This window comes from Typopeltis vanoorti, chromosome 15 (assembly GCF_054136105.1).
Source record: "Typopeltis vanoorti isolate ZY-2024b chromosome 15, IOZ_Tvanoo_1.0, whole genome shotgun sequence".
Taxonomy (NCBI): domain Eukaryota; kingdom Metazoa; phylum Arthropoda; class Arachnida; order Uropygi; family Thelyphonidae; genus Typopeltis; species Typopeltis vanoorti.
Window position 1 is genome coordinate 27,196,982 of NC_143563.1, and position 25,058 is coordinate 27,222,039.

Sequence of the window (25,058 nt, forward strand, 5' to 3'; positions counted from 1 at the left end):
GAGTTCTAGATCTCATCATTTCATCAGAGGATGTAATGGTTAGAGCGGTTTCACATTTTCCTCCAGTTGGTGAAAGTGATCATGAAGTAATCACCTGTGTTGTGGCTAGTCATATGCAGGCTTTTGCGAGGAAAGGATATGTGTGGAATTATAAGGCTGGTGATTATGACAAGCTTAGGAGACAATTTGGAGCTATAACATTGAACGATAAGGAAATAAATGCTGCATGGGAACTTACAAAGAAATACATAACAGCATCAGTGTACGAATGTATCCCAAAGGCCAAAAGGCTAAATAAGGTTGATGTAAAATGGATGAATGTAGAGCTTAAGCATGAAATCTGGAAAAAGAAAGGCCTTTGGAGGAAGTACAAGATGAATAATGGTAATCAGGCACGTGAAGAATATAAAGAACAAGCCAGGAGAGTGACTTAGTAAGGAAAACAAAAGTAGAGTATGAGCAGAAATTGGCAAATCAGGATAAGGAAAACCCTAGAGAGTTTTTTTAGATATGTGGAAAGTAGAAGGAAGAATGAACATGGAAAGATGAAGTTAAGGGATGAAAGTGGTAGAATAATAACTGCTGCAGAAGACATTGTTGAGGTATTCAGTGATCAATTTATAAGTGTGTTTCATCCTGATCAGGGTGGAATCATGAGGAAGTTAAGTGTAGAGGACATAGGAGAGGATAGTTTAATCGTGAGTGACCAGGAGGTATATGAGGAAATAAATAACCTTGATGTTAATAAGGCAATGGGATTTGATGAAATATCACCACGCATCTTCAGAGAATGTTCCAGGGAACTGGCAGTAGCATTGGCATGCTTGTTTAACAAGAGTTTTGCAACAGCACACATTCCAAGGGAGTGGAAAGAGGATAAAATTGTTCCACTGCATGAAGGCAGTGATAAGGATTCAAATTATAGGCCGGTCTGTGTATCTGGAGTTGTGGTGAAGGTCCTGGAGAGATTGGTGAGAAGTAGGATAAAGAAATGGGTTGATAACAGCAGTATTCTCTGTGGTTATCAGCATGGGTTTGTTAAGAGAAGATCTTGTTTCACTAACTTACTTATGTACTATATCAAGGTGACAAATACCTTGGACAGAGGAGATGCATATACAGTGGTGTACTTGGATTTTGCAAAGGCTTTTGATAGACTGCCACATGACAAGCTCTTAATTAAATTGAAGGAGATGGGAATGGATAACAGACTTCTGTGTTGGATCAGTGATTGGCTGTCAGCTTGGTATCAGAAAGTTGTATGTGGAGGTGCAGTATCTGGAAAGAGAAAGGTCACCAGTGGTGTGTCACAGGGGTCAGTTTTGGGGCCATTGTTCAATTTGTATGTTAATGATATTGGGTTGGGTTTAACTAGTGATATCCAGCTGTTTGCAGATGATGCAAAACTGGGGAGAGCAATGCACAGTCAGGCTGATGTTAATGCTTTACAAGGGGACTTGAATAGATTACATGAATGGGCAGGTAAGTGGAACTATCAGTTCGATGTTGCCAAGTGTAAGGTTTGGTAAGTAATGATGGGATGCCAAGTATACACTTGATGGGGAAACTTTAACAGAAGTAGAGGTAATGAGAGATCTAGGAGTGATGGTGGACAAGGACCTGAAATTCAGGGGCCACATTTCACAAGTTGTGAAGACATCACATCAAATAAAGGCAATGATGCAGAGAACCTTGACATGCAGAAAATGCAGAAATAGAGAGGTTATGATTCCATTATATAAGACCTTGATCAGGCCTTATATGGATTATTGTGCACAGATTTGGTTGCTGGGATTTCATGGTGACGAGGATATGTTGGAAAGGGTACAGAGAAGATTCACAAAGGTAGTCAGTGGTCTTTGGAATGTGGAGTACGAGGACAGATTGAAAGAATGTAACTTGCAGAGCCTCGTGAATAGGAGGAAGAGGGAGGATATGATCAAGACATAAACTGGTCAGGGGTTGTTTTCAGGTAGTCATGGAAGAGATTTTTCATAGAAGTCGAGAAGGAAGTAGAACAAGAGGCCATTGTTTGAAACTGTATAAGAAGGGTGTGAGCAAAGGAGTGAGAAGCAGGTTCTTTGCATGGAGGGTGGTTGGTGAGTGGAATGCATTGCCTGATGTGTTGTGGACGTGGACACATGGAATCAGTTTAAGACGCAGTTGGATGAGCATTGTATGCAATAGTGAGTACCTCCCATGATGAGTATCTGAATCCATGGAAGTCAGGTGATGATAATAATAATAATATCGATAGAGGCAGACATAGCTTATAATTTAAATTTAGAGCTTATAAACAGAGCTTATGTGCAATATCTCCAAAAATTTTTGTTTCTCTTGTAATAATGTTTAATTTTAATTTGGAGATTTTCTTATATTTTTGTCTTATTATCCATCAGGGGCAATTATTATTGTTATTATTCAGGCCTCCATGGAGTCAAAAGACTCATCGTGGGAGGTCCTTCCTAAGAAACACAAAGTCTATCAAGACTCATCGAGGGGAGGTCCCACCTAAAAAACACAAAGTCCATCATACCACTCCTTAAACTCATTGACTGTTCTCACTCTCACCACTCCATCAGGTAATGCATTCCATGGTTCAACCACCCTACATGCAAAGAAACAACTCCTCACCCTCTTGCTCACAGATTCCTTTCGTAACTTCCAGGGAGGGCCTCTTGTCATCACTCCTTCCCACTGTTCAACCAAGCAAAAGAACTCCCCGGTGTCAACCCTGTAACCACCTCTCAACAGTTTAAAAGTCTCAATCATATCACCTCTCCTTCTTCTATCCACCAAACTCTGCAGTCCATATTCCCTCAGCCAATCCTCATAACTATCATTGTACAGTCCTGAAACCATCTTTGTTATCTGCCTTTGTACCCTTTCCACAGTTAATTTATCCCCTTCAAATCCTGGGGACCAAATCTGAGAACAATAGTCCAAGTGTGGTCTGATCAGAGACTTATACAACAGAATGATAACCCTCTTATCTCTGCAGATCAGTGTCCTCATAATAGCAGCAATCCTCTGTGTTACCTTCACCACCTTTGTAATATGTCCCCTAAACTTCAGATTTCTATCAATCATCAACCCTAGATCTCTTGTCTCCCCTACTTCCTCCAGTATAACTCCTCCCATAGAGTATGCAGCATCCAATCCATGTTTCCCAAACCTCAAGACCTTACATTTTGCTGCATTAAACTGACACCCCCATTCATTTGCCCATCTATCTAGCTTATTTAAATCCTCTTGCAGGGCTACCACATCTGCACTATTCTAATAATCCTTCCCAGCTTCGCATCATCCGCAAACAACTGAATATCCCCCTGCAATCCACTGGCTATGTCATTGATATAAAGGTTAAGCAATATAGGTCCTAGTACTGAGTCCTGTGGGACCCCACTTGTAACCCTCTGCCTCCTGGAAACTGCTCCACCATACACAACTCTCTGATACCTATCAGACAGCCGATCCTGAATCCAGTTGACCAATCTGACATCCAGACCCATGTGCTGCAACTTAAATATCAGCTTATCATGTGGCACCCTGTCAAATGCCTTCGCCAAGTCTAAGAAAATTGCAGTATATGCCTTTCCCTCATCTAATGTTCTTGTAACTTTATTATAAAAGGCTAGAATATTGCTAAAACAAGAGCGTCCTTTCACAAATCCATGTTGATTCTCATAGATAACATTACCCTCATCTGCCCAATGCTGTATATGGTCCCTCACTACTTTCTCCAAGATCTTAACAACTACTGATGACACACAGACTGGCCTATAATTAGACACTTCCAGTCTGTTACCACCCTTATGCAATGGAACTATCTTACCTTCCTTCCATTCCCTGGGCACCTTTGCCAAAGGTGCCCAGGGAATGGAAGCCTTCACCAGACTTTCATTGAAAAGCCACGTTAAAGGCACTGTCAATTCCCTAGCACATTCTCTCAAAACTTGTGGTGAAATACCATCCAGTCCCACAGCTTTACTGACATCCAGAGTATTCAGTATATCTGAAACACACTCTCCTCCTGTACCTCCAGACCTCGAACCAGTCCTATCCCTCTAGCATTAAAACTGACTCCTCTAGGATGAAATACTCCAATAAAGTGTTCATTGAACAATTCCACTATGTCCTCTGCATCAGTCACTCTATTCCCACTAGCCACATAGCTAAAAAATTCCCTAGGATTTTCTTTGGATCTTAGGGCCAATCTCCTCTCATATTCCAGTTTCGCTTTCCTTACCACACTAGTCACTCTTCTGGCCTGTGTCTTATATTCCTCATGCATCTCTTCACCTGTCTCCTTATATCTCTTCCATAGCCTCTTTTTTGCATGCAATTCCTGTTTAATATTGTTTGTCATCCACTTTACTCCAAATTGCATCCTCTTCTTCACTCATGGTATACAACTTACCATTGCTGATAACAAATATTCTTTCGCAATTTCCCATGCACTAGTGATATCCCAGCCTTCCAATTCCTCCCTCCATGAAACTTCCCGAAGTTGATGTCTAAGACTATTATAATCACCTGCCTTATAATTCCACATAAGTTCCCGTCTCTTTGATACTCCTGCATGTCTGTTCATTTTCCAAGTCAACACCATATGGTCACTCTCTCCAACTGGTGGGAGAGACGTCAACTCAGTTATTATCAACTCTTCTGATGCTATAACCAAATCCAAAACTTTTGAACCTCTTGTTCCTTCTGTTACATGTTGCCTAAGACATTTGTCCCTCAAGAATTCTAGAAATTCCATTCCCCTATTGCTACATGCATCTTCTTCTCTCCAATTTATATTACTGAAGTTAAAATCTCCCATAACAATCATTCTTCTTGCACTTGCCAAACTTAGCTGTCTAAACATCTCCTGGTCCCCATCCTCTGTGCTCCTGGGTCTGTAGCAACACCCCACTAAATATCCTGTCTTGCCTACCTATACCTCACACCATATGCTCTCAAAATCATTTGTCTCACTTCCTTCCAAATTCTCCACTCTTAGAGGACATAGGTCATCACTTATCATAAGCAGTACCCCACCACCACAAAAATTTCCTCTAGTTGCCGACTAGAATTGAAACCAAGAGATCTTCCTTCGTGCGGTCAAGTGCCGTGGTGTGCAAATGCCACATCCACTGAGCTACACAAGAATGCTATATGAATGGTAAACATTGGTTGAAATAACTTCCCAAAATTGTGAAAGTTTTAGGCAATTGTATTTATTCAGATTCAGGTTGTAAATTTTGCTTCACAGCTTTCTTTGTAGTCTTTCTAGATGAAAATAACCTTTGTGTGACATTTTGGTTTTATTCACCAATATTCTAAAATAAATTAAAGATACCAAGAAATTATATTCTTACTTTCATCCTTTATCAAAGTGTAAGCAAAAAAAGTTTACACACAGTGTAACTTCATGATTAGGTAACTCATATATTTCATCATATATAAAGGCCTTCATATTAATTGCCTTAGTATCCCATAATGCAATGCACATATCCTTCCAAACATGTATAATGCTATGCATTATGGGAAGAGCCACTACCCAGACCACTTTGACTATATATATGAAGGGAAGTCTCCAAAAACTCAGCAATCTCCTAGATCGCTCTAAGCTTAGCAACTGTGAGTGACCCAAAGGATCATTTTATTCAGCAGTGGCTTCATTCTGTGATGGGCCACCCTTCCACAGAGAGTCTCAAAGAGAGATGTTGAAAATTTTTCCACTTGGTTTTATTATAAGTTAAAGGTGCTAAGAAATGATATTCTTGGTTTGATCATTTTTTCAAAAGTAAGCAAATAAAGTTTGCATGTGAAGTAACTTCAAGACTGGCCAACTTATATATAAAAACCAAAAACAATATTCACCAATCATGTGTTCCATAATTACAATCAAAATTTGTTTATCATCTAAAATAATGAATTAACTAAATCAGTTTATTATAATTTATTTGTAATATCTATTAATTCAGAATGGAGCTATTCTGCAGCCAATATTGCACATAATATCATGTGTTTGAATTAAATTGCTCTTTCTTGAGTTTTTTTTATAACTATATCGACAATCACTATGAAACTTAGTTGAAAAGTTTACAACAACAGTATTAAATGCAAGTGTTTCTGGTATTATATTCTGTAATGAATTCCTCCATTTACATCTCCATTTTCAAACAAATTCAATTAATTCAATTAATGTCTTCTGAAACTAATATGAGATTCTCCTGCATGCATGATGGGAAAATATCTAGGTGCACATATCTCTCAATGAGAAAGGGTTTCTTCTCAATATAAGTAAATGTGTCTTTTACTGAAATGCACTTTTGCATATTCCACAAAGTTTCTTTTATAAATAAGAAATACTGTAGGGTGTTTTCTAATTCAATAAAATGTTTTAGATAAATATGATATGGAAAGACCTTGACTCATATTTTGCATGATAACAGTTCTTCTTCAGCATGAGTTCTTACATGTGATTTTAAAGTACTCGATTGTGAAAATGCCTTATGACAAATTTTACAAGAAAATGGTTTCTCCTGAGTATGAATTCTTAAATGTGTTTTTAGATAATTTGATCGTGAAAATGACTTGCCACATATGTTACATGAAACTGGTTTTTCCTGGGTGTGAATTCTTACATGTGCTTTCAAGTTACTTGATCGTGAAAATGCTATGCTGCACATTTCACATGCAAATGGTTTCTCCTGAGTATGAATTCTTAGGTGTGTTTTTAGATAATTTAATTGTGAAAATGCCTTGCCACATATTTCACATGAAACTGGTTTCTCCTGAGTATGAACTCCCAGGTGTGTTTTCAGATTACTTGATTGTGAGAATGTTTTGCCACATATTTCACATGAAAATAATTTCTCCTGAGAATGAACTAATAAATGTTGTTTCAAATGACTTAATCTAGAAAATTTTCTATTACATGTTCCACAACAAAATGTCTTTTCCTGATTGTGGACTTCTACAATGTGTGATCTAAGATTACTTTTTAGTGAAAATGCCTTACCACATGTTCCACATGAAAAAGGTTTCTCCTGGCTATGAATTACTAGGTGTGTTTTTAAATTACTAGATCGTGAAAATGTCTTGCCACATATTTCACATGAAAACAGTTTCTCCTGACTGTGAACTATTAGGTGCATTTTTAGACAACTTGTTCTTGAAAATGCCTTGCCACATGTTTTACAAGAAAAAGGTTTCTCTTGAGAGTGAATTAGTAAATGTTGTTTTAAATGACTTTCCCTAGAAAATTTTTTACCACATAAACCACATGAAAATGTCTTCTCCTGAGTATGAACTTGTTGGTGTGTTTTCATATGACTTGACTGAGAAAATGCTTTACCACATATTTCACATGAAACTGGTTTCTCTTTTGTATGAACTCGTAGGTGTATTTTTAAATTACTTGATTGTGAAAATGTCTTATTACATATTTCACATGAAAATGGCTTCTCCTGAGTATGTATCCTTAGGTGTGTTTTTAGATAATTTGGTCGTGAAAATGTCTTGCCACATATTTCACAGGAAACCAATTTTTCCCCAGTGTGGATTCTGAGATGCTCTTTTAGATTACTTGATCTTGAAAATGACTTTCCACATATATTACATGAAAATAGTTTTTTCTGAGAATGAATTAATAAATGCTGTTTTAAATGACTTTCTCTGGTAAATGGTTTGCCACAAACTCTACATGAAAAAGTCTTCTCCTGGGTATACACATATGTAGGTGTGGTTTCAGTGTGCCCAATTGGAAAAATACCTTCCCACATATTTCACATGAAAATGGTTTCTCATGCATATGAATTCTTAGGTTTGTTTTTATATTACTTGATTGTGAAAATGCCTCATCACATATTTTGCATGAATAGAGTTTCTCCTGAGTATGAATTCTTTGGTATATCTTTAAATAATTTGGTCTTGAGGATGCCTTGCCACATACTTCACAAGAAACTCATTTCTTCTGAATGTGAAGAAACAAATGTTTTATATTTCTTATGCAAATTCTTTTCATTATTATGCACTTTTGTCAATTTTCATGGTTATTTTCCATGATGAGCTTCCTTGATTTGCAGAACTGTTTTTGTAGAGAATATAATAGATTTTTGCTGGTGTTTAATTTCTGTAGCAAATGTAATTCTGTTTCCATGACTGCAGGGTTTCCAATATTATTTCTTGAATTGTTTTTCTTTCATAGTAAACTGGTGATTATTTCCATGCACTTCATGATGACAGTATCAAAATAGAAATATGTATCATGAATTTTTCAAATGTATGTCTTCTGTCTATATAACATCACACTTGTGCTGTATTATTTTTGGGATTCAGACAGTTTATTCCTGAAAGAATGAAAACAATAATTTAATAATAAGAATTTATCACATGTTCACAAAATGGTTTCAAAACTGAAAGAAACTATTTTTTACATCAGTTAAAATAAAATATCACATTTATCTTGTCTAGAAACTATTAATAAGCTAGCAGACTAGTATGTTTTAGAAAAACCAAAACCCAAACACGAATTCTGGTCACTCATCACATCATCAAAACTGGCACAAGTGCAAATAACAGTACATAAACAACAATCACATGAACACACAAACAAAAACAGTTAAAGCAGAATGGGTATAAAAGAGCTGAAGACATTTTCTTTGAAACAACCAAGACAATGGAACTTTGGCTAAACCTCAGATGTCTAAAATATTGATAAAACTGATGGGGAGAATGCTGAATTTGAATGCATTTAGTTGCTGCAGGAAATGATCAGAGGAGTGATATAATGCTGAACTTGGATGCAATTAGTTGCTGCAAGAAATGATCAGAGTGAACTAACTACCAGTTTGCTTATAGGAAGTTTAAAGTGGACTCCACAGCAGATACAGTTCGTTTTATACTTATTTCTTCCAGAAATTATGGAGAGTTCTGTCTCCAATGGTTGCTCTTAATCTCTAAGGCATGTGCCTGTTTTGCACAAGGCCTATGAAGTAAGCAAACATGGTGTATTCCTATTTCTTTAAGGGAATTGCAAATTTTCTCTTTGGTTGCACATTTATGTGATAGTAGATGAATCTTGATTTTCAGCCTTTACAACCAATGCTAAGATTTCATGTGTTCTTTCACCTACACTTTACTTTCTATATATAAATGACCTTCTTCTGTTGACTGCAAATCCAGTCTATAATTTTGTTGATAGCAGTGTACTGCATTCCTCTTTCTCATTTGATAAACCTCACTTCACAAATCAAGCACTTTCAGAACTCCTCTCCAAACTACTCTTCAATGAGGACTTTGATAACCTTATTAATGGCAATGCTAGTAAAACACCGAACTGTCTTATTGTCATCCTCCCTCCCAAAAAAATCATTCAGCTTTACTTTTGACAAAACCCAAATTACTTATACCAGACTAGATTTCTCTCAAGATAATACTAAGCTAAAATCTGTCTTGGCATAAACATATTTGTGAGTTAGCCAATCTCACACAGTGGTAGTAGGGTTTTTTCTAATGGAAACTTGGGTTTTTCATCCCATTTACAGACAAAAAATACTGTTGTTAGTGATGATGGTAACAGTGTTGTAGGCATAGCATTAAGTAGTAATGGAGAGGATGAGATGTATTTAGTAAAGTAGAGTAGTGTGCCCTTCCATGATGAGTCCTTAGACTCCCTGGTTGTGTCACATAATAATAATAATAATATAATTTTCTCAAAATCTAAAAAATTAGGTTTTTCTCTTCTGCTCAAAGCATTACTTTTGTAGAAATCACAAATATGTCCAAGTATTAAATGCTGTTTCTGACATTTGGGGTGAGCTGTTCCTATGGGCTTCCAAAAATACTTAACTCAGCAAAGAAGAGTGCAATATGTTGAATAACAACTATCTATCATAAATTCAATCCACTTTCTCTTGAGCTCAGTTCAGTTTTTGTTGCTTCCATTTTATGGCTAATATTCCTATCACTCTTGGAGGTTCTTTGTAGCTTTTTTTTATTTTTAATATCAAGTGTTGCAGGCCTGAGATGCTTTGGGATGGTACAGAATTTCTTGGTATTGGAAAATGGCACTTGCTTTTGTTATTTTGTATTCACAAAGCTTGTAACAGGACATCAAGTGTTTGAACATGTTTAATTTAAATGATTTTTTTGGTTGTGGTGTTTTTGTTATTTGTAAATTGTGATATTTGGCTATTTTGCTGTTAGTTGTGATGTAATTTTTATTATCTTATTTATGATATGCTATGTTTGAAAAAGTTTATTTTTCACTTGGTTAGAGTATAATAAATTTAGTTTAATCCTTTATCCAAGTGTGAGCAAACAAAGTTTGCACCTGAAAGTATATTCAGGACTGGGGTAAGGTGGTACAACACCAAGGTACTCCTTGCAAAGGTGGAGAAAGCTACCAGCACTCCTATTTCAGTATCTCCCATAATGCAAAACACATCTCCTTGCGGATATGTCTAATATTATGCATTAAGGGAAGGGCCACAACCCAGACTAGTTTCGACCTTTATTGAGGTCTCTTCAGTCGGGTCGAAACTAGTCTGGGTTGTGGCCCTTCCCTTAATGCATAACATTAGACATATCCGCAAGGAGATGTGTTTTGCATTATGGGAGATACTGAGATAGGAGTGCTGGTATCTTGCTCCACCTTTGCAAGGAGTGCCCTGGTGTTATACCACCTTATCCCAGTCCTGAAGATACTTTTAGGTGCAAACTTTGTTTGCTCACACTTGGATAAAGGATTAAACTAAATTTATTATATGATATGCTTTATTTTTTCTATTTGCAATTATTGTTATTATTGATTGGCACCTGTGAAGTCTCATGTGAGTGAAAACTACACCCACTATCTGCATAATGTGGCATTATCCATCATCTACCAATGCTGCCCATAGTATTTCTATCTGTCTACTGAGTGTATTCTTTGGCTGATTTCTTGTATTATTTTTATTATTATTAAGAGAGACTCCAGGGAGTCAGGAACTCATTGAGAGAGGCCATACTATTTGCTTCATCTGTCATACCTGTTTTTGAATTCATTCATGTTACCTGTGCATACAACATACAATGGCAATTCATTCCACTCACACACTACTCTATGTGAAAAAATCTAGCCCTGATCCCCTCCTTGATAGCATTCATTCTCAGTTTCCAAGGATGCCCTCTTGTCCTTTCCTTTCAAATCATTCTGCAAGTCATGCATATCAACAGCACTCCTGATTACCCTACCTATCTTTGGATCATTAACAAATAGCTGTATGTCACATGTCAAATCCTATGCAGCAGAAAACATCTTTTTTTTTTTTTGAGGAGGAAATCTGCTTCTTCCTTAAGATTACATTACTACTTTATTAATAAAACCATTGGTAATGCTATTAAATTTTTTCTTAGTATTGTTATCTGTTGATATTTTTATATTCACTTCTTTCTATGTGTGTGTGTGTGTATGTGAGGAGTAATTAACAAATACCCCATAATGGCCCTGCACAATGTGTTATGTGTATATGTTAAACATGACTTTGTTGTCATCTCACTGACTGCTTCTTTGTAATGACTAGTATGGGTTACATAGACTTCCTCCAGTTGTGCCAACTCAATTTTCTCCTGCACTTGAAAAAAAAAAAAAACATTTCCAAGACTGAATTCCATATCAATAATTACTAGTGAAATTTTTTCATATTTGTTTCCTTCTATTTCTGTCATTTGTAGCCTATGGCTGGTGATTTTTTTTCAGGTAGGCATTTTCAGTATAGTAAGATCCCAGCCTGTCTAACAAAAAAAAAGTCTGTTGGTAACAAATAAGTTTACTTGAAAAGACATGATCAACTCCTATTTGGGATGTCCCTTTTATAACTTTTATTAGGCATTTTCAAATGAAGATTCGTTAATCTGTATCATATAGAGACAGCATGGATTCCTCTTAGGGGAAACTTTTTTGTCCTATCGTGCTAACAGACTAACTGGCCTGAGAATATACAGAAAACGGGATTCCAGATTATCTGATTCTTGGCTGAATGCGCCTCTGTTCAAATCCCATCAGGAACGAGAATTTTTTTTTTTTTTTTTTTATACTTCAGGCGAGTTAGCCACTCTCATACGGGGGTGGAGTTTTTTTTCATTCCAGAATGCAGAAAACCGGCCATTACAGCACACGCAATTAACAGTCATAATACACTAGCCTCATATCTAAGTCGCTTCGGCCGTAAACTAAAATACAAAAAATGGGCTATATTTTTACTACCTTTCGCGATGGATTTCAATTTAAAAAATAAAAAAAAAATAGATCGGCTTAAGCGAACAAATTAAAAATTAGCTAGCAGAAAACATTTACTGATCAGCAAGGTAGCAACTGTGTGGATCAAATTTATGACGGTAAAGAGTATCCAGCTATAACGGCTAATTATATACTTACCAACATAAACAGAAAGGTCTTGTCTATAGTTGCTGTATATCATAGGTAAACATTACACGCCGTTCAGCATACCTCACCAAACATTCATAAAGGAAATTAGTGTAGGTTAACTGAATGACAACTTACCAGGTTAAGCCATAATATATTCTAACCATCTACCACAAAAAAATTAATAAAAAGTAATGGAAAAGGAAATGAACGAAATAAGATATATGAACAATACTCAATCCACCTGATCGATACTTCCTTTGATGAAGGCTCAGTTCAGACAACAGCAGACGGTTTGTGCACAACAGCGTCATCTGGCATCAGATTCCAATTTTACATACAAGGCCCTGATCAGGCCACACCTGGACTACTTTGCTCCTATCTGGTCAGCGGGGTTTAGAGATAATGAAGATACTTTGGAAAGAGGCGGTTAACAGAAATGATTTCGGGATTTCGGAATGTTAGCTATAAGGATTGATTAAAGTCAAGTAATCTGCAGATTTTGGCCGAAAGAAAAGAAGGGGAGACATGACTGATACGATTAATCTCTTGAGAGGTATTTACCGGATGGTTAAGCGAAAGATATTTCAGAGAATGGAAAATAAGAAAAGATCAAGAACTCGAGGCCATCCCCGAAAAATTGCTCAAGGAAGCGGTGAATAAGAGGATGAGAAGTATTTATTTTTATTTTTTACGTGGAAAGTGGTGGACAAATAGAATGCATTGTCTGGGTATGTTGAAAATGCTAAGAGTGTGAATGAATTTAAGCTTCGGTATGATAGACCATAGATAGGTTAGAGGCAGGACAGATTTTTTTTGTAAGTCTGTGGACTTTTGTAATATATGTATGCTCATTTAACATTCTAATGGAATATAATGTATATTTCTTATACACTGTCCTGTCAAAAGCATACAGACACACCCTATATACAGGGTGTCCCAAAATTCACACAAGAAGTAATTACAATTTTTAATTAAAAACCTGTTTTCTATCAAAATTACTTGTTGGCATAAACCTTAGACTTCAAAAAACCCAAAGAAAAAAGTCCAACGGCGTTAAGTCACATGATCTGGGCGGCCAATTCTGATCACCAAAACGGGAAATTACAACCAGGAAATGACTCATGCAGTAATTGAATTGTTTCTCGGGCTGTATGGCATGTGGCACCGTCTTGTTGAAACCACATGCCCACATCCATATCTTGCAATTTAGGCACAAAAAACTGGATTATCATGTCGCGATAGCGAGCACCATTAACTGTTATTGCCTTACCAGCCGCATTTTCGAAGAAGAATGTACCGATGATGCCTCCAGCCCAAAATCCGCACCAAACAGTGACACGTTGTGGATGCATTTGTTTCTCAACAATCACTCGTGGATTTTCTGAACCCCAAATGCTACAATTTTGTCGATTAACGAAGCCATCAATATGAAAATGACCCTCATCGCTAAAGATGCTTTTGTTCGAAAAATAGGTCTACTTGTTGTTGTTCCATAATCTATTCAACGAACTCTCTTCGTTGTATGTGGTCATTTTTAATAACCCTGAACTGTCAGCTGTCACTCTGCCTTTTTTTTTCTCGTTGGCAACACTCTTTACTGCACAAATGGTGCTAAATTTAAAGCTTGCATGAATTTTGGGACACCCTGTATAAAGTACTGGTCTCCCATAAAGCATTGCATGGAATATGCTATAAAAGGAAGGTAACATACATCCAAGGTGGTTCACAGAGGTTGGCATTAACCTTGGCCAGCTCAGTGTCCCCAATTCGAACCAAACTGAGATGTGACATATTCTGGAGCTGCATACACCTGTGCAAGCCACCTGTCACCAACACAATCAATTGTTGGATTTTTCGAAGGCCGAATGGCAAAGGGTCCCACCAGAACAGTTTCCGCAACTTATAGACAGCCTTCCATGACGTGTTCCAGCAGTTATTGCTGCAAAGGGTAGCCCAACATGTTTCTGACTGCATCCATTATGTATGGTCTGCCAAACAAGTGGTATCTGGATACTTTTGGCAGGGCTGTGTATAATATGTAATTGTTAATGGAATAAATCTCTCTCTCTCTCTCTCTCAATGAATCTTTGACTCCTGGAATGTTGATGTAATAATTCTCTTGGAAACTCGGGTTTTTCGTCCCGTAAACTCAAGGAAATCGACCGTAGAACCTACATTATTACAGACATTAAATACGAGTGTTAGGGTTTGGTACCACGAGATGGCGGCACTTGTTGAGCCGTCTCTCTTCACTGCATTCACATGCTTATTTAGTGATAGCCTTTTGCCAGCTATCTGTGATTGGGTACCAGTGGAGATTGAACTGCCCACTCAGTCTCCAGAAGTTAGATAGGGCTAAAACGGCCTCGCCTACTCCCTATGTACGAGAATAAAAAGGCGTCAGCTGATTTTTATTATTATTAGTAGTAGTACTTTTTCATCCACAGTTTTTGAACGCTTTGTTTATTTCATTATTCTTGCTTTAATATAGGTACTTAAGTTGACATACTTAGAAAAGTTAAAGACGGAAACTTAAACTCTCTTAAAATAAATGTATTTGATTTAAAACGTTTGCCTGAGAATCATAGGCCACCCCATTTCATTGAAAATGGAACACAATATAAAATTACAATTAACGAATCATTTTAACGAAATTTAATGAATTAACGAAAAATAATGGACATTTTTGTAGAAACGCCAAAATACTTTGTGGCGTTTCTACAAAGCATTGGATTCTGGACAAAGCATTGCATTGTCCAGAATATTCATTAAATTCACAAAGTTTTTTTGGAAGAAAACTAAGTTTTATATACACATACCGCCCACTGAATTACAAACCTTTATGCAGATATACGTATCGTCACTGAAACAGAGTATATGCAAAACACGTGGTCACAGGCAACCATTTAAGAATGCTACTGATCAGTAATCTTCGATAGTGTTTATCACAATGGGTAAAACAAAGGATCATTCGGAGTTTGATAAAAGGCTTAATGTGCGTGCTGGAGCTACAGTTTCAAAAACAGAGCTGGTTAGTTTCTCAAAATGTGAGATATCCTGGTGTTTATTCACTGGGAAAATAATCCACGTTGCTTGTCTAAGAGGAGTAACTGTGGTCCTAAGACAGCCTGTCAGGAAAAGATCGCCCTCAACATAGAAAGCTTGTACCGATTCCGAATCACCAGGGTGCAGCAATTGACGAAGAATTTAATGAAAACTTTCCCGACCCATATCTAGTCGAACTATACGCAGTCAATGAAGTTGATTGGTATTAGTAGTCGCATGCCTATACGGAAATCACTGATTTCTGTGAAGAATCGGAACGCTCCTCTACAGTGTTGTCAGGAACACCCTGACTGGACGCTGGGAGACTGGAAAAAGTCATGTGATTCGACGCGTCACTGTGTACCTTGTTCTGTACCTAAAATAGGCACTGAGTGTGGCGGGAGCTTCATGAAGTAATGAACCCAACTTGTCTTGTAAACACAACTCAAGGTTCTGGAGGTGGTGGTGGTGTCATTGTGTCGGGAATGTTCTGTTGATATGGAACGGATTTTCTGATATTGCTGAAAGGCCAACACACCCCTAGGAAACCTCTGAACGTTGTTGCCGATCAAGTCCATCCTGCAATATTGGCTTTTTATACAACACGTGACGGTTGTTTCATGGACGATAATGCTACAGTGCATTGTGCAAGAATTATCAATGGTTAAGAGAAGATGACAACGACGTTCACCATCTTCTCTGGCCACCACATAGTCCGATCTGAAGTTTATATTAAGAATTTATGGTACATTTAAGAACAACAAGTACGAGAGTAAAGTCCTCTTCCATCAAATCTGAGCCAGTTAAAGGTTTGGCTGGTGAATGTCCAGTATATTGTAGACATACATGCAATCCCACACCTTGTGGAATCTATACCAAACTACATATATGTGTGCGGTAATTCGGGCTAAAGGAGGTCCAACATAGTATTGAATAAAAGTTTCTAGTTCAATCGTTGGTATGCGTAGAAGTAGATACCTTATACATTGCTTATAAAAAGAGAGTTGTATAAACTTCCTACACAGACTAAAAACTTGAAAGATGGCCTTTATGGTAAAATATTATGAGATCATTTTTATGCACATTTCTGATAATTATATTATAAGTAATTTTTTAATAATTGGAAAGTCTGATATTCTGTTGTTCTGTTAACGCTAGTGGAGCTTTATTAAAAATGATTCTTTAATGATAATTATGTACGAGTATTGTGTTCCACGTAGGCGAATTTTACAGCAAATAAATTTATTTAGCGTAAGTTTAAGTTTGTGTTTAATTTTTCTGCATTAATTATTCTTCTGGATTTTATATCTACCGGTACTGCCTTGTATTATCGGAAATATTTATTATCTTTTGACAGCTTTACATATTTGATGCCTTTCCTGGCAGCAAAGAAGATTGCGTCCCTATGCTCAGTGTAATAAGTTGGTGGGCATATATGTCTTTTGGTAAGAGATAGTTTTTATCTCCTGGTGTGAGGCTACAATCCTTCAGAAGCCAGTGAAGTGGCTTACAAAAGCTCCATGTTAACCAAGGAAGAATTTCCTGGTAGTCCAAGCCTAAGTCCTCTCATATCTCAAAAATGCTATACATTTCCTTCCTTTTAGGGATGAGATTTACTTAAAAGACTTTTCTTTTAATATCCGAAACGTACGAGTTTTGCAGGTATCGGTCTCGTATATGTTCTGAATTCCTTTTCCCGTGTGTTTATTTATTTTTACTATATTAATTTTCGCTTCAACATTATATAACTTGTCATGTTTGTCTTACTGCTTTCCAACTGCACCCTTCGTTCTTTTCTGCAACAAAAAGGGTATCCTAATAGCACTGATTCTTCTTAAGCATTTTCATTCAAAACTTAATCTATCTTCTTGTTAGCCAGTGATCCAGCTCAATATTTGTACACTTCCGTCAGAAGAAGAGTTAAGCTTTGGCTAAATTTTTTGTTTCTTGATATTTTGCTTAACTCGTTCATTGCTGAACTCTTCATAAATGACTTGTTAATTTATAGGATAGAATATACTGTACATCCTCTGTCCAAAAAGAAACCGAACTTTTCGAAAATATGAGAAACTACTGGCGCCACCTGTTGTATCTTTTTGTTGTCGAAATTGGCAGTCTTCATTAGTGTTGTGTCAAATGTTTATGACATTTGTTCCATTAGAAGCTGAGTTATAGTGCCAAGAGTGACAGTGTGTTTTGACGAACGGTCGGAAAATGAGTTTCAAACAGAGAGCTGCAATTGACTTTTGTGTTAAACTTGGTAAAAGTTTTACCCAAACGCATGAAATGCTTCAAAAAGCATGCGGTGATGAATGCTTATCCCGTTCTTAAGTTTACGAGTGGTTTAAGCGATTTCAAAGTGGTCGTGAGACGCTCGAGGATGACGAAAAGCCGGGAAAAATCCAAAAACTGGACTGTGCGAAGTTAACATTCAAAAAGTGAGTGATTTCATCAAAGAAAACCCGATATCATCCGTGAGATTGATTGAAGATGAATTGGGGATTCCAAAATATACTGTGCACAACATTTTGACCGAAAGTGTGGGCCTTGGTAAATTGAATTCGCGATTTGTTCCCCACAAGTTGGCATGACCAAAAAATGTATCGAATTGACCACTGCAAGCACCTCAATAAAACCGCTCATAATCACTCAAATATCCTTGGAACGATCGCTACTGGTGAAGAAACGTGTGTTTTGAGTATGATCCCGAAACAAAGCACCAGAGTGCTGAGTGGAAACCACCAGAAGAAGGGGCATCCGAAAAAAAGTCGCTTGGAGAAGTCAAACGTAAAGACAATGCTGATTTGTTTCTACGATTCTAAGGGAATTATCCGCAAAGAATTCGTTCCGCCCAATCGGTCAACGGTGAGTTTTATCTCGAAGTTTTGAAGCGATTGATAGCGAGAATTCGTCGAGTACGGCATGAATATCGTGACGACCGACCGTTCGTCAGAACACACTGTCATTCTTGGCACTATAACTCGGCTTCTAATGAAACAAATATCATAAACAGTTAACACAACACTAACAAAGGTTGCCGCTTTTGACAACAAAAAGGTACAACAGGTGGTGCCACTAGTTTCTTCTATTTTCGAAACGTTCAGTTTCTCCTTGGAGAGAGCGTGTATTAAGGTTCAGAAAGAAATCCTACCACTATTCTCATATGAGTCTGGTTAGCTCACATTTAGTTAAAAATGCCATGGTAATAGTTCCTAGCAATGTTCAGGCAATACCAATAATTCTTGACAAATGCCAGGCTGGGATGTCACTTATTTAATTCTATTGCAGATTTTGGTAATACAGGGAGAGAACAAAACGATGGCTAGCAGAAATTATGCAGATTACATTAGTTTTTCTTGGTGAAAGAGCGGAATTACTTTGTGCACGTTTTATTTTAAAAATGTTGTTGAATAGGAGAGGGGTGATTTTTGATTTAGAATTAGTCGACACTGCAATAAAATGCGATACATATTTAGACATAATAAGACTAACACAACAGTACAGTTCAAAGAAATTGTCGAGGAAAATTTGGAGGGAGTAGTATCAGCACTGCAGGATAAATCTACCTAGATCACCTGATCATACCAGGTGATCCTGCTGAATCCACCAGAAGAAATCAGATGGGAGTTAAATGGGTATGCACCCAGTTGGTCTACTGGTTAACACACCTACTCTCTAATCGCCAGGGTGTGGGTTTAAATCCTGCTCTGGGCATGGCTGGCTTCTGGTAGAAGGTGAGTTTTATCATCCAGTTTGAGATGATCTCACCCGCTTACTGGAGGCGTAAAGTGAATTGAAACAGATCCATGTTAAGTTTCTAGAGGTGGATTTCCAGCCTATGTAACAATAAAAATCATGATGGATATTCCTCAGCCTGTCCATGGGACGAATTTACTAGAGATTTATAATCTGTCACGGATTTCATATACTTAAAAAACGAATGACTAGCATTAATCAGGATTGTCAAAAAATGTTGTGGATGGAACATCAAATGAAGGTGATCATGAAGCTCATGAGCAGTACAAAGCATATGCAAAAAAGGTGACCAGAAAGGGAGAAGAAATCAAATTATGTGAGGAAATTAGCCAAATATGCCGAATCAGGGTTCTTTCATACGTGGCAAGTAAAAAGAAGTCCAATTAAAAATAACTTTAAAGATATGCTATTGGTAGGGAGTGAACACCAGCAGAAGAAATGTCTGAATTCTGAAATGATTATTATTCAGGCATAGATAATACAGTAACTAATATGACAATGGCTGAAGTGAGATCTGAGGTGGGTGAACTAAAAATGTCTCAGATGTTACAAAATCACATTGTGAAAACTGCCAGGCGATTGGATGTGATGTCACCCATTCAATCCACTTGCAGATTGAATGGGTGACATCCCATCCAGAGAAAAACAATAAAATTATGGTTGGCCGTGATGTGGGGAATGCATTATTTTTCTTGGTGTGTGGTGAATGAGCAGAATTACTTTCCAAATGTGATGTGAGTTTTAAGAGAGATATCATAAGTATTATGCGAATTATGATTAGTGTAGCCGTGATGAAGCTTTTCACTCAATGCAGATTATTATTATTGTTGTTAACTGGGCAATATACCAGTCATATCTAACATAAACTATCACCTACAGGAATGCTCAAACTGCCTTTATTATTATTTTGTGTGAATAATGGTAGTTTGAGTTCTCAACATATCATTATTCATACTAAATGCTCATGATCTTTTTCCTTAAACTGATTTACTGATAACTATCTCATAAATTCGATCTGAATCATTAGTCGCCCTCCTAGAAAAAAATAAAAATCTAGGCTGTGCATTCATACTAATTGACAGTTTTAATCTTTACTTATTTTCTTCTTCTGATATATTGAAAACATTTTCACATCCATTCTACACAAAATTTTTGTGTAGAATGGATGTTATACATAGATGTTACACATATATTTTTGTATCCTAACTCTTCTTCAAAAAAGTGTAATCATTAAATTCCAGATCTGGAATTATCTTGGTCATCCATCTTTGTATCCTCTCAACATCCCGACGAAATCCAGCTGACCAAATGTGAGCACAGAGACTAATTATTGACGCTTCAACGCATTATCAGGAGGGAAATGTCTGCTTTGTCCATACTAGTCAGTTAGTTTTGAAGTATTCAATTGATCTGTGCTGTTTAGCAAATTTTTTCAAAATCGCCTCAGAACTTATATATATATATATATATATATATATATATCAGCTAACGCCTCTCATTCCCCAATAGGCAGTAATTGAGGCTGTTTTAATTTTGGGGACTGCTGCGGACGTTCATTCTCCACAAGTTCAATGTCCATAATCTCCGATCAGAAATAGGTGACCCAAAATTATCACTAATTATACATGGCAAACGTGAAGAGATGGGGACTGACAAGTGTCGCCATCTCGTGGGCCCTAACACTATGTTTTACTGCCTGAAAACAGGATGAGTTCTACGGTCGATTTTCTTGAGCCTACGGGACGAAAAACCCGCTTTCAGATGCCAGAGATTGAGCCAGGAACTAAAGGAACCTTTACTAAGCCTTTATATATATATATATATATATATATATATATATATATATATATATATCAGAATGAAATCTGCTAATGCCTTTTATTTCCTTATAGGGAATAAACCTTTTATTTTACCCATCTCGTTTTGGAGACTGAGTCGGTAGTTCAATTTTCACCAGTAGCCAATCAGAGATAACTGGTCCATGACTATTACTGATTATAAGCTGCAACCGATGAAGAGACTAGTAAACAAGTGCTGTTTCTAGGAGTTAGGATGTCTGTGTGTGTAAACAAGTCTTATGGAAGTTACGATTGCATCCAAAGATCAAGTCTAATCGCTGATTTGAGGGAATTTTTATGACTTTCTTCGACCAGTTCCCGAGTTAGTCTATCTCTGGCATGGACAATCGTTTCCCCACTCCTGGAAAATCGGGTTTTTCCGTCCCGTAAATTCAAGAAAATCGACCGTAGAAACCACATTATTTCAGGCAGTAACGCATTCTGTTCGAGTTAGGTATCAAGAGATGAAAGCACTTGTTTGCTCATCTGTTTATGGTTGGCAGCTTATTAATAGTGATAGCTATATCAAACAGAAGACTGAGTGTGCAGTTCAATCTCCACCGGTAGCAAATTAGAGATAGCTGGACATTGAACTGCACCCTCAGTCTTCAAAAACTAGATAGGGTAAAAGTCCTCGGCTATTCCCTATAAGGGAATAATCATCTTTAGCTGATTTGTTATATATGTAAACGATAATGGAGATAAGTTAATATGATCCTCCATTTGCCATTTGGTATCGTCGATGCCTATCGGCTGGAAAGCACTAGATTGAAATGAAATCTAGAAACCTTTTGGAGATAAATTAGCTGGTTTTCGGGAGGTGGAATGGTTTATCCTCTTTGATTTTCATAGTTAAACACGCAAACAAGTCAGAACAATGCATGCAGTGTACAGACATAGAAGAAAATTTAGGTAGAATTAATTGCCCTATCACACAGTGTGTAAGTTTAGGGCTAGAGATACTTGATGACGACAACATATCAACCACCCGGATAAAATATATTGAAAATAATCACTTGATAACAATATTATTTTTATAACGTCCAAAGATTATATTGACTTTCTTAGCCATGTAATTATGGGCGTATATACACCTTATACAGTGTAAACCTAATCACGAAATAAAAGAGTGGATCATTAACAGAGATTAAACAGAAAATAAAAGAAATTCTTGAAGCACACTAATGGTTACCTGTCTAAATTGTCTCCTGACTACCTGAAAGTCTCCACCAGAGACATTCAGGTAGTCAGGCCTCCTAAATCTAAATCGGCTATCATACATTTTCTTGAATTCATTCATACTATTTGCACTCACCACTTCGCAGGCATGTTACTCCAATCATGTACAGCTCTATGCGCAAAATCTAGCTCTTACCACTTTCTTCACTGTATTCGTTTTCATCTTCCACGGATGGTCTCTCATCCCCCTCTCCATCTTCTATGAAATTCGAAATTCTATTAGTATCCTGTATGATTATGGTCAATATCACCCCCCACCCTTCTGCTTTGTGTTTACCAATGTCTGGAGTTCACAAATTTTCAATCTGTTCTCACAATATCTATTGCAGTCCCACCTCAGAAAGTAAATGCGGGCAGAGTAATGCAGGTGAGAACGTATAATGCTTTGTAAAGAAGCAAAATGACATCCTTAGCACTACATATGCTAGTTTCAGCATTACATTACAATCTTTCTCTGAGATATATATTTACAATATTGCTATATGATCTCTACTTCAATTTACTATTCACTAAATCTGATCACTTTCTTCTAGTATAATACCACTTCTGGCTATATCAGACTGAAGTACATAACTTTACATTTACTAAAATTGAACTGACAGCCATTTTTCGCGATCAAAATTCCAGCCTATTAATCAGTAACTTGTCATAAATTTAACTACATCTCAGATCAGAACAGACGATGTATTCTGTTTTGACTTCGGGGTCCTCTCTCATGTGTCACTGGCGGAAGTTGATACGCAACAGCTCAATAAATTCCGATTCTTTCGTCTCATGAAATTTTACTATTGCCCTTTCAAACTGACAGATACTAAAGAAACATGGATAACTTTAATAAATTATCGAAACACTGACTTCTCGAGATGCATCTGATTTGTTAACCGTCACCTCACACCAGACTTGCTGCTTATGAAGTATTCATAAGTTTCTTCCCTAATTATGACTGTATTACAATATTAGAATTTAGTAACTATTAAAGCACACCTCTTTTCCTTGTCTATTCTTCCTAAAAAATACTGTACCCTACACATCCGATTCCAATTAGTACACTTGCCTCTGAGACCACAACATACAATATTTTCTAGGTATACACAACCCTTTTCGTTCCTGATATTCCTGGTATTGGTGGGTTAATGGACTTGTTACCCCAAGGCTTTTTTGAATACCAACTTCTTAATTCTGCATGACTCAGACAACTTGCAGATCTTTATCTGTCTCCTATTCTTCTACTATGCACCATCCTTGCACATATATCAGTCCAAACTGAAGGAGCACACAATCATCCTGTCTTCATAATTACCTTGATGATAAACAGATTTTCACCACTCCTGCACCCTGATCTAGTTTCCCTGACTCTCTGTATTAGGTCTCAATATCATTTTTTTAAATGCATTCAAGTAATATGGTTGGCCGAGTAGTCAGCGTATCCTCTCTTCAGCCAAAAGGCCGAGGGTTCGAATCCCGCCATGGGCATGGATGTTTGTGATTGCCTGTGGAAATGCTAGTGGTGGTATGGGAAGAAGATGGCGTTAGTCTAGAATCTAGATGATACGATTCGCTGTAGTTGGTGGATTCAGTGGTGGAGTTGGAGAGTAGGTGCCCTCCCTCGATGAGTCAACTCCTTGGAGGTGTCGCGTAAAATAATAATATTTCAGCTGTCATCGAGCGATGTAAACACATGGTTATTTCATTCCAAATTTTGTCAAAAGTTGATCTTTTTACAAGATAAAATATTAGTCAATAATTCCAATTTTTTACAAGCACTAACTGTTTATTAATATATCTGAAGTCAACACGTATTGTCTGTTGTATTCTCCTATTCTTTCGCTGTGCCAGCATCTTCGCATGTGTTAGAAATATTCCAGTAACGCGCATTGCCTATGAGTTCTGGTTAAATTATCTTGGACTGCTATACTGAAATAACTTTTAAGATCAGGTGGCGAAAAGGAGAATATTGAGTGTTATTTTTGACTGATTTCATAAAACTTTCGACTTTGAAAGACCTGCTTACAAAATTAACTTTGTGTATAGTTCATTAAAGTAGAATTGTGTTTATTATTTTCCTTGATCAGGAAACAAAACTGATCAGTAGGTCAAAAGATATATTTCGGTGATTACACACATTTTTTATTATTCAGTCAAACAAAATACTGAAATAATAGTTCCCGACAAGTTTCGTAAATCGTAGGATTTACATCTTCAGGGGGTAAATAGTATAACTTAAAGTTAAAACAAGAGAATTAATAAATACAAATCATAATCTTCTGGCTATTCATAAACCCAAATAACAGAATGCGGATATAAATTTTGAAAAAATGGAATTCAGCTGGGAGGATTGTCTGCCGCTTATTCTTCACCAATACCACAGACAAGGCTGAACTTATGCTCAGCCGCACGAGGCTCTAGCTGGGGACCAATTGAAGAACCCCCCATTCCTCATTGTCTGGGGGTTATTCAATTGGTCCGGCACTGGCCACAGAAGAATAACCATTTCGGATTAACTGATAAATGTATAACTGAGCGCGATGCTTTGAGACTAGAAACAGAAGTTGAATTATTTGGAAGATTTGGCTTAGTGGAGGATAAGTGTTTGTGCAAATCGGCAAACAGTGAAAATAGCTGTTTTTCTGCGAGTGGATTATGTAAAGCAGGGTCTTTAACCTTTCAGACAGTGCAGGCCGCATTAAAAATTTCAATGAAGCCTGAGGGCCACTAAGCTATACTGCGGTATTTGGAATTGTAAGATGCTTTCCAGATTCACAAGGAACGCTGTG

General features: G+C 37.1%; 1 protein-coding gene across 2 annotated transcripts; it reads right to left on the reverse strand.

Annotated features, from left to right (window-relative positions):
- Positions 1-5,956: 5,956 nt before the first annotated feature.
- Positions 5,957-12,677, reverse strand: LOC150098539 (uncharacterized). 2 transcript variants are annotated; one of them, XM_090405424.1, is made up of 2 exons: positions 12,648-12,677; positions 5,957-8,345 (listed from the first exon to the last, which is right to left on the reverse strand). In XM_090405424.1, exon 2 carries the CDS (start codon positions 7,776-7,778, stop codon positions 6,426-6,428), a length of 1,353 nt encoding a protein of 450 aa, XP_090261550.1. In that variant the 5' UTR covers positions 7,779-8,345; positions 12,648-12,677; the 3' UTR covers positions 5,957-6,425. The 2 variants fall into 2 exon arrangements, with proteins under 2 accessions (XP_090261550.1, XP_090261549.1); XM_090405423.1 differs by lacking the exon at positions 12,648-12,677 and adding an exon at positions 12,416-12,549.
- Between the last annotated feature and the right edge of the window lie 12,381 nt (positions 12,678-25,058).